The following is a 19842-nucleotide window of genomic DNA, read 5'->3' on the forward strand; positions in this document are numbered from 1 at the left end:
GGGGCCCGGCCTGGGGGGAGATCGCCCCACTCCACCCCAGAACCCGCGAAAACACCCATGGGCAACCCCCCCACCGCCGGCGGGTCCCTTCTCTCCGGGCGCAGGAGCTCACCGGGACTAGCGGGGCAGAAGTTTTGGGTGTAAACGGTGCCGCGTTTTCCGGAATGACTGAATTTTAACTCGTAGATGAAGATGACGTGCATAAGTGTGGTCGCTGCCAGTCGGAGTTCACCTCCCTGGAAGAATTCGTGCAGCACAAGTTGCAGAAGGTCTGTCAGCGCGCTCCAGAAGCTCTGGCTGCTGCTGCCTCGGCGGGTCTCCTCAACCAAGAAGTACAAAAGGTGACAGCAGGCTTCTCCTCAAGCCGTGGCTCAAATAATTAGGATGCAACGGTCTGTTGGGTTGGAGGGGAGAGAACAGAATACAATGTTTTTAAAGGTAATAAAACCTTTCTGCTAAAAATGTTATCTGTTACAGCAGGTTGTTCCTTCTGTCGAAGAGTCGATAACTGTTGCTCATATAGTTGTTGAAGCATCTTCAATAGCAGAGGAAATCAGCAACGCATCAGCTATAGTAGGTGAGCTTCCAGACGCTTGCCTTCATGCCCCTGCTGGGTTAGGAACAGTTTACTCGTCCGGTGTCCTCTTCTGTTTGATTTGTGTTGTACCGGGGTACGTGACACCTCATTCTTACTGTGACTTGAGACTGAGCGTCACCTCAAAGGTGTAAAAGAGGTATCCTTAGGCCAGCTTTGCAACTCTCTCCACATTAATACAGATTAGATTTAGAAATCTATTCTAGAAATGTCCGTTTTAATATTTATGCTGCAATAATGAGAACTTTGCAAAGACCCGTGTTCCAGGTTTAAAGTAACTCTTTCTCCTTCCCACTGCATTAAATGCTGAAACAGTAAATTGCTCTAGTTGTGTCAAGCTCTCTTCTGTAAAGAACATAACTGTCTTTGTATCCTTTTTCCAGGTAGTGGGCACATCAAAGAAGTCATTGTTGCAGGAGACCACGTTTTCGAAAACCCAAATGGTGGGGTCGACGGGGAAGTCACTGAAGAGCAAAGCAACCCTGACGATCAGGAGCAGGATATTTCCACAGAGCTGATAAAGGTTAAGCTGCTGGTTAACAAAGAAGGGCGATATGTATGCGAATTGTGCCAGAAGACATTTAAAACAGTAAGTATCGTTTGTTCTGTTTGGGCTAGTCAGTTATTTAGGCTAGCTCTTAACCAAGATTCCTAAGACTCAAGAGCAATGTGCTTCTCTACTGCATGTTACGCTTTGAAAAGGAAAGTTCTCATTTCAGAAGAGGCATTGTTGTTCTTTACAGTTGAAATGTAAAATCTTTAACCACTTGGAACATCTTTTAAAGTAAAATTCTTTCCATAGGCAAGCATCCTCAAAGCTCACATGATCACTCATAGCAGCAGAAAGGACTATGAATGTAAACTCTGTGGAACATCCTTCAGGACAAAAGGGTCTCTGATTCGACACCATCGGCGTCACACTGGTAAGACAGCTCTCCAAAATAAGAGTTCCTTGTTGCTGGAGTGCACACCACGTGTGGTTATCCAGCTTCTGGTGGAATTTATTGCTGCTTTCCATCTTCTGCCGAGTCGAGACTGTGGAGCTTTCCGATATTTGGGGTGCAGGGAGGCAACGTGAGGTCCTGGGATAAGCACACTCTGCTCACTGTAGAAAGCTGAAAGCGTTCTTCTGTCAGTCTGTTGCATAGAGCTAAAACTGGCCATGGTTAGTTTAATGCTGTTGTTTTTGATTCTTGTCATTTCCAGATGAAAGACCTTACAAATGCAAGAAATGTGGGAAAAGCTTCCGGGAATCGGGAGCTTTGACTCGGCACCTGAAATCTCTGACACCGTGCACTGAAAAAATTCGCTTCAACATGAACAAAGAAATAGTAGTCAATAAAGATGATTTGCCAACAGGTCAGTGATGCTGTCAATACCTGCCTTGCCTTTCATAAAACCAACCCTGCTCCTGACAGTTGAAGTCATTCGTTGTGCTGCTTTTTCTTGAAGGATCCTGTAGTTCAAACGCAGACACCATTCCATCGATAGCGAGTGAATCCATTGAGGCCTCACCCGTCATTCACCTCGTGACAGATGCAAAAGGGAACGTTCTTCACGAAGTCCACGTCCAAATGCAGGAACTTCCCGTTGTAGATGCGAAATCCCTGGACCAAGACGTGAGTGTTGCTTCTCTGAAATATCCGTCGTCTGTTTTATGCAAAGAGGTATTTTGAAGTATTTCACCTCATAAACAAAATGTTCTTAAGTGCTGAGAATAAATCTGTGTGATGGAAGTAAATGGTTAATTAGCTTCTTTTTCATCTGAGAACACAGAATGCAAACTTTGCTGTGACCTTGTCTGGCCATCTGCCGCTGCTGCTGAGCTTAGGGGCGTGTGTATAGGATACAGGGGGATGTGTAGGGTTAACCATGACCTGCTGGATGATACAGAAGGTGAGAGGGTGTTTTTGTTGACCATTGCCTGCTACAAGACTCTGGTAGGAGCAAAGGCTTATCGACCCTTGGACTGTATGTTTTCAGAGTACAGAATTCACCTCTTTTTCCTTCTTAAGTCCAAGACCGTTCCCTTGTTGGTCTTTGGGCCCTGTATGACAGCATTAGACACCCCAGAAAGAATGACTGTCATAGCAATGTTGCTGTAAAGAAAGGGCTAATTGTGTTATTTGCTGTACTAATCACCAGACTGTTTATTCCTTCAGCAGTCACATCCTGAGGAGCTGCCGTGTGAGGGGGAAGTGAACAGTGAGAATCTGCTGAGGCAGGCCATGAGGAATTCGGGAATTGTGATCGAGAGAGTCGCGATGGAGGAAATGCAAAAGCCAGATGAGCCTCCTGTAGCCACTACAGAAGAACTAGAAAATGAAGTGGTGGAAGCAGAAGAGGAGCCTTGTGGGGAACAGTGTGTTGACGTAGAACAAGCAGAGTCTGTATGTTTGTATTCCATTAATAGATTAATTTTTTAATCTTCCTTGCCTGCACCTGGTTGTGGACAGCCCTGTTAGCCTCACCACCCTGCACGTTACCCTCAGTGCCTCCCTCCCTGTGATGGGGTCTTTGTGTTAATTTTTACTTATGTGTTTCATGCATGCTTTAAGTGTAGTGTTAATATGCATGTGCGCTCTCTCTCCTGTTAACAATATAGATCTTTCTTGTCAAAGCTGGAGTATTTAATGGGGAAATCGATTGGCAACACTAACTGTACATACTAGTATAAAAATACTTATGTTTTACCATTTTCTTTCCGATAGACAGATGCAGAAAGAACAAATGGGTACAAGAGTTACATTTGCCCTCACTGTAACGAAGCCTTCAGTGAAGCTACTTCCCTCGAAACGCACATCAAAGGGCATTTAGGTAAAGCTCTACTGCTTATGCTGTGATCTAAAATGCACTGTGTCTCACTATGATCTTAAGCATAGTACAGCTTTGTTTGTTTCACATTCCTTGCCATGACATGGCCGTTAGCCTTGCAGAGTCAATTGATGCTTAACACACAAACATAAAACGTTGGCTTTGGTTGAGGTCTAGAATAGAGGGTAAAAGAAATACTTAAAAACAAAATAAATTCCATGTTTCAGGGCCTATTAAGCATACTACAGCTTTGTTTGTTTCACAGTCCTTGCCGTGACATGGCCGTTAGCCTTGCAGAATCAATTGATGCTTAACACACAAACATTAAAAGGTTGGCTTTGGTTGAGCTCTAGAATAGAGGGTAAAAGAAATACTTTAAAACAAAATAAATTCCATGTTTCAGGGCCTGCACTGCATCCTTGAAAATAGAGTTATGTGACAAGGCCAATTAAAAGGTTAGCACAGGTAGAACAGGTTGATAGGCTGGAACTGCTGCTTGAAAGGCACCAAAGGCTATAGGAGCAATATTTGAGCAGAATTCATTTAGAAATGAGACAAAGCCCATACATGCAGCTGAAAACAGAACTTGCCTCCTCTCTGGGTTAATTTTTTTGAAAGACTTTTGTTACAGCAAGTACGTGATACTCGCTACTGCTGGTTGTCCTGTATCAACCACGTGTTCTCTTGCTCTGTCTCTAGATTACAAGCCTTTTAAGTGTGAGGAGTGTGGCAAAGAGTTCACCAAGGGCTACCTGCTAAAAAAGCATCAAGAAGTGCACGTGAATGAACGGCGTTTCCGCTGTGGAGAGTGTGGCAAGCTCTACAAGACCATTGCGCACGTGAAAGGGCATCGAAGAGTGCATTCTGATGAGCGGCCGTACTCCTGTCCCAAGTGTGGCAAGCGGTACAAGACAAAGGTGTGCCTCCCTCACAACACAGGCCTTGAGATTTTCCTTTCCAGAGCTGGGGTTTGGGAGAAGTTAGGAGGCTTTGCCCCTCAAAGAACAAGTGCCAGCTCGCCTGCCTCTTGGAAGAGAAGAAGCTCCAGAAGGAGCTTTTGTTTTAATGGAGAAAAGAGGGACAGTCTTAATAAAGCCTTCACATTTGTGAAGAAACTGTTCCTTCATGCTTGGAAAGACTGTCCAGTTTTGGGCCCCCTACCATAAAAAAGACATTGAGGTGCTGGAGCGGGTCCAGAGAAGGGCGACAAAGCTGGTGAGGGGTCTGGAGAATAAGTCTTATGAGGAGAGGCTGAGGGAGCTGGGGTTATTCAGCCTGGAGAAGAGAAGGCTGAGGGGAGACCTTATTGCTCTCTCCAACTCCCTGAAAGGAGGGTGTAGAGAGGTGGGGGTCGGTCTCTTTTCTCAAGTCACAGGCGACAGGACAAGAGGAAATGGCCTCAAGTTGCGCCAGGGGAGGTTCAGGCTGGATATTAGGAAAAATTTTTTCACTGAAAGGGTCATCAGGCATTGGGATGGGCTGCCCAGGGAGGTGGTTGAGGCACCATCCCTGGAGGTGTTCAAAAGACAGGTTGATGTAGTGCTGGGAGGTATGGTTTAGTGATGGTGATGCTCCTTGTTTGTTGTGTGGGTGTCTATTTTTGTCAGTTAGGTTGACGGTTGGACAAGATGATCTTTAAGGTCCCTTCCAACCTAGAAGATTCTGTGATTCTGTGATTACGTAATAATAACACTATAAACAAGTCTTTATCGCGTCTTACGTGAGAAGTCCTCAAAGATGTTGAATTTTACCCTGGGAGCTAAACTACTGCTTGCTTGAGTTTGTCATTCCCTTCTCTTGCTTCTCTATTTGTACAGAATGCCCAGCAAGTTCATTTCCGCACGCATTTGGAGGACAAGCCTTACGTGTGTCAGTACTGCAGCCGAGGCTTCAGGGAGAAGGGCTCGCTGGTGCGTCACATCCGCCATCACACCGGGGAGAAGCCTTTTAAGTGTTACAAGTGTGGGCGAGGGTTTGCAGAGCACGGCACCCTCAACAGGCACTTAAAAACCAAAGGTGAGGTGGCAAAGCTTGTCTGTGTTGGAGTGGGGTGTTGTTCTAGGATTGGGTTTGGGCAAGCTGCTTTCTGGCTGAAGAGTGGATCTAATGACCTTTGTCCAAGGCAGTTTGTTTCTCTGCATCTCACTTGCATCAGAAAGAGATGCTTTATTTATTTTATTTTTTTTAATCTACATTAATGACTATTTCTATTGTGATCTTTCTGACCAAAAATGATGCTGAGCAAACAGCCATACAACAGTTCTAATATAAAATCTAGATCATCTAAATAAAGACAAAGACCAAAATAGAATTTGCATTAAGAATCAAATTGCAGGAGTGCTGTGGGCGCTCTGCTCCAGACTGCCTTAAGTGATCTCTGCAATGTCACCACTGCCTGAAGTGGGGACAACGGGCCCTACATCATACAAGAGTCTACCCCGAATTGTGAAGTGGTTCTGTTCCAAGGCTGTGCACACAAACTAACATTTTTGCAAACTAATGCTGGAGAGAGGTTGATTTCTGTATTGGGGAAGAGGTGAGAAGACTGTAAAACTTACATTGTTCTGGTTAAACTTGCCAATTGGGTTGGTTTTTTTTTTTCATTAAATTCATACTAATTTTTGAGGTTTGTGAAATCGTGTAAAAACACAAAGGTGGTTGTTCTGCAAGGAAAATATCTTAAGTAGAGTTAAGTTCTCACAGATAATCTTGTTTGATTGGATTAGTCATGCTGGACCTGCTGCTCTTTAGCTCCTAAGCACAGATTTTCAAACTTCTTCAGATAGTGATGATGACGTATGGAGATCAGGAAGGACTATTTGAGTTTACTGGAGGGGAAAAAAAAGTTTCCTAGATAGATACTGGAGTGGAATGCATAAACAGAAAAGATAAATGACTCAAAAAATACCAAAAGTCTTACTGTATGTTCTTCAAATAAAGAAAATCAAAGAAGAGAAAAGACTCTTGAAAGCCTGTATGGCTCTATGCATCTGAATTTAGTGGTGTAGTTCTTGAAATTATATTGATACTCATTTTTGTAATTACACTGGAAGGTTGCTCTGCTTGAGGCTAGGTTCTGGTGTCACATAGGCCTCTTCTAGGGGTCATTATTTGGCCTGTCTTGGTGGGATGAGAGCCTGTTGTCTGACTGCTGGTTGCTTGTCAGTGTCATCCTGTTAAAGGGGTCTCATTCGTGCTGCATAATATTTTCCAGGTACTCCTGTATTTAAGACTGTTACGAAAAATAATGTTTTCCTGGCATTTTTGGAAATCATTCAGGTGGCTGCCTGCTTGCTTTGAAAGAGGTGGAAGAAGTGATGGTGTCTGAGGAAAGTCAGTCAGCTGACAACTTGGCTGCAACGGTCATTTCTGAAGATCCTCACACTGTTTTGGTAGAGTTTTCTTCAGTGGTGGCGGACACTCAGGAATACATCATTGAGGTAAGAAGTGGGGCAAACAGCCTGCTCTCAGCACTGTTTTGGGTCAGTAAACATGCAGTTGTGCATGTCCCTCATCTCAGTTTTTGGGAGAAGGTAAAATCAGATCTGGCCAATGCTACCCCTGACTGCATGACCTGAGGAATAAGTAGGATTAACCTTGTTCAGAAGGAGAGTACCAGGAGGACTTCATCACTCTCCTCAAGTCCTGCATTTAATGTAGGCAGGAAAATGAGAACACAGTGAAGACTGACAGTAGTTCATCAGAAGGCTGAGACCGAGATCTTCTGACCATACTGGACTTTATGTCCTCACAAACTTCCTTCAGTTCTCCCTCAACTTTTACCTACTCTTTTCTCCCATTTCTATTTAGCTCATTTTGTCCAAAATAATCTCTGTTGTTTTCAGCTGGCTGTGGCTGCCAAAAGCAATGAATTACGCATTTCACTTTCTCCCCCTTCGTGACAAAGAGCCAGTGCTCATCCGTGCAGAATAACACAGTTCATTTATTGAGTCCCTTTAGTGCTGCCATAGTTTTTCTCCAGTAGGAGAAAAATCTGCCAGTTGGCCGAGTCCTGCTGAGAGAGGATGTTCTCTTTCAGTTATTTGTGAGCACTTTGCATTACTTTTAAGTAGCTCTTGATAATGGGATTTGGAGGGAATTTCAAAGAGGTGTTGTCTTTAGAGTAGCTACTGCATGATGTGGGGAACAGAAAGACTTTTCAGAAGATCTTACTGTCTTATATCTTGGTAATAAAAGATTTTTTTGTAGTAATCTAAAAAGGGAATCATCATATTTTGTCTTTCAAGACTGCTACTGAAGACATGGAGACCAGCGAAGCTACAGAAATAATAGAGGGAACAAGACATGAGGTAAAGCAGCCACATAAACTATTATTTTGGGGACTTCCTGTAGATGAAATGAAGCACTCTTAGTGTCTAGAATTCATGCTAAATAAATCCAGCTGTGTAGAATTGCACAGTAACACTTCACCCTTGGGGAAATGATCCTCTTAAGGCATTCCTGAATGGTAAAACTAATGGTTGCTGCAAAGTTGGGCTGGCGAGGCTCTTGAATGGCATTCACTCACTGGCTGTGCCTTGGTAAGGTTTTTCTATACACAATAGTTTGATTTTCTGTAGAAGTACCCTGCTAGTGAAACACCTTCAGAAACACGAGGTGTGACAAGTTCTACGAGTCTGCTGTTGTCAGGATGATGGGAAGTTCAGTGAACAGCAGAAGGAAACTGGAATTAAATGCTGCTGGTACTGCCCTTCTGCTCATCAAGAGGGGTTTATAGTGATAAGTGTTTGTACTTCTAATGGTACAATATGCTGAGAAATAACATGGCCTCATTTCTCTTCATCTAGGTCGACAGCCACATTATGAAGGTTGTGCAGCAAATAGTAAATCAAGCAAACTCTGGTCACCAGATCATCGTACAGAACGTCACCGTGGCAGAAAACTCTGAAGTAACCACAGATGCTGCAGACACCATCACCATCGCGACCCCCGAAAGCCTCACGGAGCAGGTGGCTATGACCCTGGCCTCCGCCATCGGAGAAGGAGCGGTGCTGACCACGGAGGGTAGCATCGAGACGGAAGAGGCAACGGTGACGATGGTGGCATCTGAGGACATTGAGATCATGGAACACGCAGGAGAGTTTGTGATCGCCTCCCAGGAGGGGGAGGTGGAAGTGCAGACTGTGATTGTGTAATGGACAGCATGCAGGTAGTGACAGATGTCAATGTAAAGCTTACTATTTTTCTCCAGTTTGGGGAATTTGATCAGTCCTAAGTTTGCCGTTATAACTGTTCAGAGAGCAAGGGAAAGAATGCTTCTATAGGATGTTTTCTGTTTAAAATGGAAACAACAGTGGTTGAAAACCTCTGCATGGTTAGACTGTGAAAGTGACTGATAACAGCATATTTGACAGTATTTTGTACAGCTGCCTCAAATAAAGGAAGGTCCTTTGCAAATCATTTACCTCTGACCACAGGACAGTAGTGTTCTGGTGTTTAAAAGGATTCAGAAAGTGAAACAAGTATGTAGGTCTCAAAAGAGACTACTTAATCATATGCATTTAAAACCAATCAAGAAAACCAAACCTAAGGAGTTCTGGTGTGCATTCACCACCACTCAAAAACTTTCACGCCTTTAACCTCACTACTTTAGTCCTCCTAAGGCATGGTACTGCAGTATTTTTCTTTTATTTTATATCCTGGACAAGTAGCCTTATTTACTGGTCTATGAAAGAATGCGTTATTGTACCCTTGCAATGCCGGACAGGCTGCTCTGAGAGCTAGTCTGCTGGTGTGTAAAGCCATATTGTATATGATTTTTTTTTTAAAAAAAAACATATATGGATTTTTAATTGCATATTGTACAGATTCGGCATGTAAATAAATACATTTTTAAAAATAAAGTTATTTAAAGTTCTTACTATATTTTTTTTTCAATTTCTGCTCTATTATCACTCAAACAGAATTTCTGGAAAGAGAAGAGAACAGGGCCACTTAACATTGTGCTGGAAAAACTGTTGTTATTGGGCAAGTCAAATACACTATTTTTCCCAAAACAAGCATCTAAAGGCACCCAGTACCTGTATGCTTTGGAATCTTTCAAGTGATCCCTAGCTGGAGGGATTTCAGAAGGCTACTTCCATATTTTTTGCCACTTCCAAAAGTAAAAACTTAGTTGCTGTAAGTTTACTTATGTCTTCCACCACTAAGGCAGAGGGTGTTTTTGAGGGACACTGATGAAGTGCCTTTCGGTGTTCACCCAGAGGATCCCTGGACAGAACTGGAAGACCATGTTACTGTTGTGCTTCTGAATAGCCTCAGCAACTGTAACTTCTGCCACAAAATGCCCAAAATAGAGGAATGCCTAAGACATGGCTGAGCCTCCTGCAGTGAGCAGCTATATCAAACAATTGAATAAAGATGAGAAATGCCAGAACGATTAAGTCTGTTATCTGCCAAGACCTTTATGTCCCAAGCTCAGTATCAAACATCTGATCCCCTTTTCAGGTTGCTGAAATTTTGTCCTAAAGTCCACTATTTTCCTAACTCTAAGGCTGAAAGTGCATCTTATTTTCAAACAGCTAAAAACAGGTACAAGAAAGAGACTTAGCAGGTAAGAAGTAGCACTTGTAGTAGTTTCCTTTCTGAAATTAAGGTGCTCCAAACTAGTACAAATTTGCAGTAGAAGGTGGTTTCTGCAGGCTAAGATTCTACATGTAATCGTGGTTTTTTTCACCTAAAAACATGCAACCTATTCTGCATACTGTTAACAGTAATGGAGTAATCATTTGTGAAACAAAGGTACTCACAAAAAGATGAAGCTTCCTCAAAGTTCACAGCAGCTCTTTGTTAGCTCTTCCCTTGCTTGTACACAGAGAGGAAAAGATTCACTTCAGTAAGATGGACCCGACGTGCCTCTCCACACCGGCCAATTCACTGCTGGTCCCTCTAACAAGGAAACGAGGACTAAACTTAACCCCAGAGATCTCACCAAGTGAAGTATCTTCACTAGTGCTCTGCTGAGACACTGTTAACCACAATACTGCTGCAAAGAGTAGCTCACAGCTAAATACAGCCAGCTGGGAGTTACTATTTTCCTGCAGGGGAAAAAAAAAAAAAAAGTGGATAGTTGACAAATAACCTGCATTCAGATGTTTATTGCTTCCACATGTGTGACATTGCTCTATTCCTGTAAAGTCTCCTGCAGGAAGACCTACTTAAGATGTACCAAAGGCACTGAGGAACTCAGTTTGCTCATTATACTGTGCTGTAATGCAGCATCCAAACAGTAATCACAAAAAAAAGTTGTGTATGTGTTCCTCAGCTGGACCTATCTCTAGTACAGCTTGCTTCAATACTGTGATTGGGTCTGAAAAGACTGGACAGGCCACTGTCACAGCTGGTAGGAGCAGTGATAAACTCGGAAGAACTCTAGATTTTTAAGGACTAGTTTGCTTTATGAAAACATAGTTTCACTTAATCGAAATACCATAATCCTTTTATAAAAGTTGCTTGGGGCATCAAAGCACAGTGCTGAAGTAAAGTCTTACAAAAGGTTAAAAAAATACATATATAGAGAGTATTATCTTCAAGTTTTCTTCTTTCTTTCCAACACTGTAGGAGGCTTAAAGATTTCCTTTAAATTCATCCAGACTCCTTTAGAATAGATGTTTTTATAGACAACTCGTCTGTCATGAGGCTGCGACGTTAGATGGTGGGAACACCCGTATCTTCTGGATTTATACCATTCATTGGAAGTTTGGTTGGTCAAGGCCAAGTACAGATTGAAGCAGCAGTAAGCGCCCAGTACGAGCGTGAGAAGGATAACAAAACCAAGCATGAAGACAATCCTAGGAAAAGTCAAGAAAAGGTGCTGCAAAGAAAGAAAATAATAACTTAATGAAAAAGTTGGAGCATTAAATCACATGGAAGCGTGTGATCAGTGCAACACGCCAGCTGAAACACAGATCCATACACACACAGAACCGTGCGGCCTCAGAGATAAGGACACAGCCCTATCCCCCACCCAGCTCAGTGATGGTCCGTTCCTGGTCCAATCTTTGAGTAAAGCACAGAGATTTCCAGAAATGTATTTCCCCTCACAAGCCTTGCTGATACGTGGGTGTATTCTCTACACTCATCTATCTATGAATGTTTGTATTTCATATTGGAGTTTTGCTTGTTTGCTTTTTGTTGTTTTTTTAATTAAAAAAATCATTAATGCAGATCATCTGAAAACAAACTGCCAAATGAAGAGGCTACAATCTGGTACAACATCAGGTTTTGCTGACATCATACAGTTTAAGCAGCTCTTTTTTTCTGAGTTAAATTCCAGTGCTGGGGAGTGGTACCGGTACTGCTCAAACATGAGCAAACATTCCCTGACAAAGACCCCTTTCTAAGGGTCAGAGCTGAAACATCTGTTGTCTGGGATGAAGAAAAGATGAAGCATTTCCTACTTACCACCTCACTGCCTACAGAAAGGCATGAGGGGATTGAAATGCAAATGCCTCAAGTGGTAGAGAGATTCAAAGTCACCCTTTGCTTGTATGTGAGAGAAAATATTCAAGTATCTAAATCCCAGGGTAGCAGAGTCCTGCTTTAACTTCTCCATACAAGTATCTCAAGGATTGTTAGCTGTTTCCTAAACAATACTACAGTAGATGGTCATTGGAACATAAAGTCATTCTTCATGAATCAGATCTGCTGAGTGAAAGCAGTCTGGAGACAGAGATATGAAGAATAGGAGAACTGCATGAAGTGCTATGAGAAAAATCCTGTATTTTTCAAGTTTCCTAAACTTAATTAGCCCTGTAAGCTGGTAAAAACTGCAGTCTGTCCACATTCTGCCTGTGAGAACACGCAGACTTAAAAGATTCCTGAAAGCCAAGACTAATATAAACCTTTTTATAGGCTAATAACCCAGGTGGCGTAAACTTACCTGAATGATGAAGAGAATCTCGACAGCACGCTCTTGTCCTTGGTCATCAACGTAACTCCCGTGCATCATGTTGGAGAGCAGCACCACTTGGATGAGAAACGTGGCTGTGACAGTGGCAACGGTGGCAGCCATGGCAGTCAGTGTCAAAAGGTAAAGGAAGAAATACTTGACGTTGAAGGCACCAATGCAGTTGTTGACCCACACACAGTGGTGATCAAAACGATGTACACATGTATTGCAGAAACCTGAGGAGGAGGGAGGGGCAAGACAGTTCAGTTATCAGTTTTTTAAGTAGTCAATTTGATTTTTACACAGTTTTCATCTGAAAAAAATCTGAGAATTACAGTCATAATTTAGCTGAGAGATTTTTAAGCAAATACATTCATTTCAATTGCATAACATAAAAATAAAACAATAGTAAAACCAAAGACATGTATCTCATCTCTTTTTTTTTTTTTTCCCCCCAAACTGCAGCTCAAAGACTCTGGTTTGTCTGACAGCACTGCCTAGCAAAGCATACGAAAGACAGAGGTTGTAGCTCCCCACTTTATTTTAGGAGATAACAGTGAATTCTTCAAGAGAAACACAAAATCCTGAACTCAGGTCTTGACAGGTGATAATTTTCCATTTAACTTCTAGATGCTCAAAAGCTTGCCTGTTCCTGACCCAAAATGACACCCTTGGAACCGCTAATCTTTCTGAGAAGAAAGAGCAGCAAAACAGTTCTATGGAGGGGCAAAGGGCAGCTGTAAACTGGGACCCCAGTACAGCGAACACAATCCTCTGCGCATCGAGCTGGGTGACAGAATGGATGTAGCACAAACTGCAGTTATTGATGGAGAATTCATCTGGCACGGTATTACTGTTATGCTTATCAAGGAAGTTAAGATTCTTACTGCAGTGTTTTGATCTGGCTGGCTTCTCCATGTCGCAGGTAGGACACACGACACCTTTCTGAAATAACACACCATCATATGCATAAATCTTAACCAACGCTGCATGATTTGATTCTGTTATTATACCTGTGAAAGAAGCAAGGAAAACAGTAAAAGCAATGGGGTTTGTAACATCTTTTAGGTTCTGTTTACAAACATCTACAGCTCACAAATGAGCATATGCTTACCAGGATTGGCCCTGGAACAGAGAATGAAGCAGCCCATGTTCCCAGCCAGCAGCAGGTAGGGCAGCAGCAGGAGGAGGAGGTGGAACTGCAGCTCCCAGCAGTAAACAAACACTTCCCATGTGTATTCCCCATACACCGCAGCCTGCAAGGCTATGTGCAGGACAACAAACAAACAGCTTCTGTAACAGAAAGGGGACAGTCTATTTAATACTCAGCATCCTCATTAACAGGTCAAGTACACTCAGAGGTGATCAGCAAAGACTTTCCAAATGCAAGGAGACACCTCTTTTAGGTTTTCAGGCCAGCATGGATTACATATTAATAGTGTTTTCTCCATCCAGTGGCTTCTCCTTCTCTTCTTCCCACATACACTCCTTTAAATATGCCAGCTAAGTTTACTTCCATTATTGTCATGCCCTTGGGATTTTTTTTCCCCCAACAGTGGAGCCAAGTACAAAGCACCCTCGGTGCTGATAAAATATGCCACAGCAATAGCCACAAAACATCCTGCCAGATGAAATTTGCTGTGTGCTGCTCTGAAAGACAACCCCCATAAAAGGTAATCTTAAAAACACTGTAATAATATAAGCAGCTGTTATGAAGTAAGCATGGTGGGAGGTTAGCAATGGCGAACACTAGTTCCAACCTGTGGGCAGACCTACAGCTTCTTCCAGGCAAGTTGCACAACCGTTTGGCAACAAATGCAGGTTTGTTTGGGATGCATCATACTGAGCAACGACTTTCAGCAGCCTGTCAAACAGATGCTCAGACAAGCCACACATTAGGAGAGCAATGTTCACTTCCTACAGTTCTCTGCATTATACATCATTTTGCTGAACTTTTATTATGAGTTTTAATTAACTAGTAATGTTTATTTTACTACAGTGGGAAGTCCATTGCAGACAAGCTCTCCTCTACTGCTCTCTCCTACACTGTGTGCAATCCAGCAGGATCCTGCAGGGTCTCCTCCCAACTGCAGGTCTACGAGAAGATACCCTCAAGTGCTGTGCCTTGCTGGACTTCTGCATGAACTGAAAGATCTCTTGAATGAGATGACACAGTTGAAGGGTATGTGTGTGTAGGATCAAAGCATCCCCAGCGCACAGCATAGTCTGGAAACGAGAGCTACACCAGGCTCATCAGGTAATTGCTCTGTTGCTGACTGCACGTTTGACAGTGTCACCACTCTCTCTTGGGCTGTGTTAACAGAGAATCAGCACAACAGCCAACAAAACAATTGCAGCACACATTCCACAGCTGTAGATGTTACACCCCTGAAGCATCTGTCATACCGGAGTTGCTGCCCCCAGAGGAAAGGTATTTAAATCATTCCTGAAGCAGATCTCAAGCACCACAGTTTACAGGAAACTACAAAATTCACCTTAATAGAGCAGGCTACACGTTGGCAGCTGTGCAGCTTCCCCTTGAGCCACCTGGACATCCAAGCTGCTAGACTAAGACTAATGGGATTTGAGGGAGAGGATGGGGATCTCTAGCTCTGTCTAAACTCATTCTGCAGCTGCCGGAGAGTCTGTTTTAATTCCCTCGTGGATGCAGTCTCCCACCAGTGTGACCAACATCTGTTACACTGGAAGCTACTGAGCCACATTATCTTTATTTGTCAATATGTTCAAATATTTCAGGGTACCATCTTCTCAGCAAGCAAGGAACAGAAAGACAACAGTGTGGCAAACCTTAAAGAGAATCTGTAATCCCTGACAAGCCACCTCTAATGAAGAGAGAATATCTAAGGATAATACTGAAAGCTCTGATGGTGGCAGAAGGTCACAAATAGTGGCCAGAAACACTAGTAAAAATAATGTCAAAAGCATAAAACAGAAGTGCAATACCTTGTGTGGAAGAGCTTGTGAAGTGCCCTCTGTGTCACCCTCTGGAGCTGTGTGGGGATTATAAATGACAACACCTGAAGCAAATGAAAACAGTGTTATCTGAATTGCACATCACTTCTGCCTTGTGGAACCTTCAAACAAAAACATAAGTCACCCTATTCCTCAGTTACATATCACTGTAGCCATACCACTGGGGAGGAAGCTCATTTTCAGGAGCACTTGAGCTCCTAAGAATATAGTCAGGCATGTTGTTGGTGTTTTCAAAACGTTCCATATTCTTGGGAGCCCAGAAGGCACAAACAAATGTATCTGGGTTAATGTGTGAAAGTTATAAGGAGCTTATATCGGGTTATACACTGTGTAACTGGTTAAGCAGGGGATAGAACTGAGCAATTTCCAAACTACAATATGCTTCATCAGGACATCTGACAGATGCAAGAGAAGATAAGCAAAGGGATAAAGCCTGCTATCCTTCACAAAAAGGAAAAGAATAAAAAACCCAAACCAAACAAAACCCAAACAAACCAGCCTTCCCCCAGTTTCTTCAACGACAGCTAAGATCCAGTCTGATAGCTCCATGTGTATCTAATTGCTGTTTCAAAACCAGCTAGATACCATGAAGAAGGAAACTGCCTGTCTTCATTCAGCAAAGTCCTCAGCAATCGACTGTGACTGCAGAATTGTTTGACTCTGCCGTTCAGAAGATGACAGATCTCTATAGCAACCCGCTGCTCCATCAGCCGTGGAGGAATTAGAGCAGCTGAGCCTATTTCTAGCTGAGATGGAAAGAAAATATGCAGCGAGAGCTTCTTGTCTCAGATGTGAAAGACCAGAAGGCAAAAAGCATATGTAGAGTTGAGAAGATGTTAAATATTTTTCTTTTAACTGCTATGCCTCATATCAGCAGTTCAAGTGACAAGTCTTTTTTTAAAAGAGGCTGTGTGCTGCACTAGGAAACACATCAGACTAGCAGGCAGAAAAGCAATCTGCATGCAATTGCAAAATTCAAATTTAAATTACCTGTATGTGTGTTTGTACAGTCTAACATTACGTTCAACATCCATTATTTCCCTACATACAGTACTGCAATCCCCTGTGTTTCAGCCATTCCTTACACCAAAGCAAAAGGCTCTTAGAACAACGATTTGTGCTTGCAGTGATGATGGAAGCAGGAGTGAATGAGAAGACTTGTACAACGAATACAACCGTCTTGCACAACCGAACCGCTGGCAGCAAGGAAAACAGACTGGGGGTGGAAGCTGACTTGCCACAGAGCTAGAAACACCTGTGCCCTGTGCAAGTTAATTATTTCATGCTGCTCACAATGAATACTTTAAGAGATCATGCAGGAGTGTAGCCAAAGAATTTCAACAAACTTCCAGTCTTATATGCTTCATTAATCACAAGCAGAAATGAATTTAAAATACAGTGTCTACAGAAACTATTTAGGATTACCTATATTTATTTAATGCATAAAAGTATCGATTACATTTCTCCAGACAGTGACTCCACATCACACCAGTATTTTAATTGCTGATTGTTACACATGTTTCATAGAAGCAACTATTAAAGAATGTGGGAAAATTATAATAAATTTTTCTACACAGTGATTTGCATGTCTATAAAGCAAAATAAATACTAGTAATAAAAATCAAAATCTATTTATACTCATATAAACAGCATTAAATGTTATTTACAATTTAGATTATCTTATCCTTTCCCTTCCACCTCTTTTTCCTTCTTCATTGAGACACAGCCCAACAGACAGAAAAAAACTAGTGCCTTTTCAGTTCATTCTCTGATTTTACAATAAAATGGCAATTCTTAATACTCTTTTAAAGCTCTTCATTCCTCCCTCTTTCTTAGGAAAGAACAGCCTGCAGCGTTATTACCAATTCACTTTAAAGAGCTTCCCCTAAAATATTTGCTACCGGTTATAATTCTCTCCCTGTTTTAATCCTCAAACCTCCCCCCACCTTTTTCCTCAGCAAGCACCATAAAGTTGTGAATACCTGGGTCCTCGTTTTTAATTTCTCAAAGCTGACATGTTACAGTGTCACTGATCAATGTACTTTTAGCACTGTAAGGAGTTCCATCCTTACTATTACCCTGTGGTGACTGCAGCTGGCCAGAGTGGCACATGCAGAAACAGCTAAAAGACACAAATGTTTTTTTACTACCTGCTTGGGCAGGATTTCATCAATTAAAATGAAGCATATTTCTATTTTCAATCCCAATTAGCACTTGCCTGAGAGCAGTTGTCCAAACAGGATGAAATATACCGTATCATCACTCTAACTACATATACTAGCATTTTTATGGAGGAGAAATACAGCAGTTGCACTAACTTTAGCACAATAAACTACTGCAGACCACCAGAACAGGAGCTTGTCATCGCTCCAAAAGCTCAGCTCTTTACCTGGCTTGCACTGTTGACACTTCTTGTGAGGAAACTCTCCTTCCTTCCCGAGCAGATGCAGAGCAGAGCAAAAGTAGCGAGCACAAAACACAAATAAATCAAGAAGAGTGTCAGAAAGTCCATCCTGAGCCCTGCAACACAACAGAAGCAGCTTATTAGTGCTCCTCAGTGCCTGCTCTCTGCAGCAGTGCCTGGGGCCTAGCTATGCTTCTCACTGTTTAGTGCATCACCAAAACACTGGATCACAGAATTGTCCAGGTTGGAAGGGACCTTTAAGATCATCGAGTCCAACCATCAACCTAATACTGCCCAAACCACCACTAAACCACATCCCTTAGCAGCACATCTACTTGTCTTTTAAATACCTCCAGGGATGGTGATCCAACCACTTTCCCGGGCAGCCTGTTCCAATGCTTGATAACCCTTTCTGTGAAGAAATTTTTCCTAATATCCAATCTAAACCTCCCCTGGTGCAACTTGAGGCCATCTCCTCTTGTCTTATCGCCTGTGACTTGGGAGAAGAGACTGACTGGCACCTGGCTACACCCTCCTTTCAGAGAATTGTAGAGAGCAGTAAGTTCCCTTCTCAGACTCCTTTTCTCCAGGCTAAATCCAGCCGGTGCAACCCATCCCCTCCGCGAGAGCAGAGGATTTATTTCGATCTTTTATGTACTTCTGTACAGGCCGGGACCCGCCGGCGGGACAGCTTATGGAGGGAGCAGCTGTGTGGCTGCTAGGCCTCGGGGCTCTGCGCCGGGCCTGCGGCCTGCCTGCCGCCGGGACAGCCCCGGTCCTGCAACCCCCGAGCAGCAGGAGCCCCACGGTGCCCTGGGGACACAGTCGGGGCCTGTGGGGCGTCGAGGGTACCGAGAGGCACCGAGCGGGAGGACGCTGGCCCCGGGGGGACCGGGCTCCCCTCACCTGCTCCCCGCCGCCCCTCCCCAGAGGCCGGCTAATCGATCGCCGAGCCCTCCCGCCCTCCCCGGCCGCTCGGCGATCTGCGGCGGCGGAAGGGCCTGTCGCACCCGGAAGCGGAGGCATCCCTCAGCCGGCGGCCGCCCCCGGGGACCGGCAGAGCAGCCCAGCCCCACCGCTCTGCCCAAGGTCCGTTCGGAAGGTCCGTTTATCAAGGATGGCACCTCTCCATCCGGCGTCCGGCACCCGCGCAGGCCGGGCCCGGCGGGTTCCGGGGAGGTGGCCCGTCCCCCGGCTGAGGGGAGCGGGTTGGCGGGGTCGGGACGGGGCCGCCGCTGGGCCACACACCGGGAGGCGGCTCCAGGCCGAGGGAGAGATCAGCCATCGCCTCCTGAAGGCGCTGAGGCTGTCGGGGAGAGCCACTCCTTCTGGCCTTTTTCCTTCCTTCGCAGCAGAACACGAAGGTTAAAGCAGTAGAAATAAAAGTTAAATAATTTTTATAAATCCCAGAGTTGTATGTGGAGTTCTTATGGTCCTGGGCAGCCCGTTACCGTGAGTTGAGTGCAGTCGATGTGCTGTTTTCTTCTGCTTGCACATGTTGTGTGTAACACCGCCAGCTGGCATGGCGCATCCCGTGTGACTCCTTAGGAATCGGTGAAAACTTCTTCAGATTTATTGCCTTTGGTGAAATCTCTAAAGCGAAACCCTTTTGTCTTCCAGTGCAGCCCTGAGCGTTATATTCCCTTTCCATAGGCAGCCTCCTCTCACCCCATCGTGTCCCACGTGTTGTAAGAAGCCGGGGTGAGTTTGTCCGAGTCCCCACAGGGATCTCATCTGGGGCCGGGGTGGGATGGACTAAAGCTGCAGGAGATAAATGTCCTGTTGTCAGTTCCTTACGCCGTGGCTGTCAACTGAAACCGTCCCCGTGGCCGGCACAGTCCGTGCTCTGCAGAGCACCGCTAATGAGCCACCGATTGGGTTACGCGGTGCCTGGGTAGAATTTGCCATAGAAACTCAGCCCGTTGCTGCCACCGGGTAACTGATCCAAAAGCTTCGAAGCTGCTGTGATGATTTTGCCAGCTCTGGGTCCCAGTCTGCTGCTGGCTGGATCTCGGGCACAACAGGTAAGTCCTCCGAGGGATGCTCGGGCTGCTTTGACACCGAGAAGAAATTAATTGGCTTGGACAGGAGACACGGCGGCAGGAGATGAGGTTGGGTTTCAGG

General features: G+C 44.1%; 2 protein-coding genes across 6 annotated transcripts; one reads left to right on the plus strand and one right to left on the minus strand.

Moving 5' to 3' along the window:
* Positions 1–57: 57 nt before the first annotated feature.
* On the plus strand, positions 58–9287 carry E4F1 (E4F transcription factor 1). The gene is made up of 14 exons (XM_014936181.1): positions 58–79; positions 187–341; positions 478–577; positions 979–1184; positions 1398–1518; positions 1802–1954; positions 2048–2214; positions 2758–2985; positions 3307–3412; positions 4109–4326; positions 5227–5425; positions 6689–6849; positions 7657–7719; positions 8218–9287. The coding sequence occupies exons 1-14, from the start codon at positions 58–60 to the stop codon at positions 8563–8565; spliced, it is 2247 nt and encodes a 748-aa protein (XP_014791667.1). The 3' UTR covers positions 8566–9287.
* A 67-nt stretch (positions 9288–9354) lies between these two features.
* ZDHHC4 (zinc finger, DHHC-type containing 4) lies at positions 9355–19068 on the minus strand. 5 transcript variants are annotated; one of them, XM_014936645.1, is made up of 7 exons: positions 18729–19068; positions 17704–17834; positions 15285–15358; positions 13435–13613; positions 13208–13333; positions 12312–12556; positions 9355–11243 (listed from the first exon to the last, which is right to left on the minus strand). In XM_014936645.1, the coding sequence occupies exons 1-7, from the start codon at positions 18742–18744 to the stop codon at positions 10959–10961; spliced, it is 1056 nt and encodes a 351-aa protein (XP_014792131.1). In that variant the 5' UTR covers positions 18745–19068; the 3' UTR covers positions 9355–10958. The 5 variants fall into 5 exon arrangements, with proteins under 5 accessions (XP_014792131.1, XP_014792133.1, XP_014792134.1 ...); XM_014936647.1 differs by having other exon boundaries at positions 18625–18742; XM_014936648.1 differs by lacking the exon at positions 18729–19068 and adding an exon at positions 18377–18634.
* Between the last annotated feature and the right edge of the window lie 774 nt (positions 19069–19842).

The sequence above is a fragment of the Calidris pugnax genome, unplaced genomic scaffold (genome assembly GCF_001431845.1).
Source record: "Calidris pugnax isolate Ruff unplaced genomic scaffold, ASM143184v1 scaffold17, whole genome shotgun sequence".
NCBI lineage: Eukaryota > Metazoa > Chordata > Aves > Charadriiformes > Scolopacidae > Calidris > Calidris pugnax.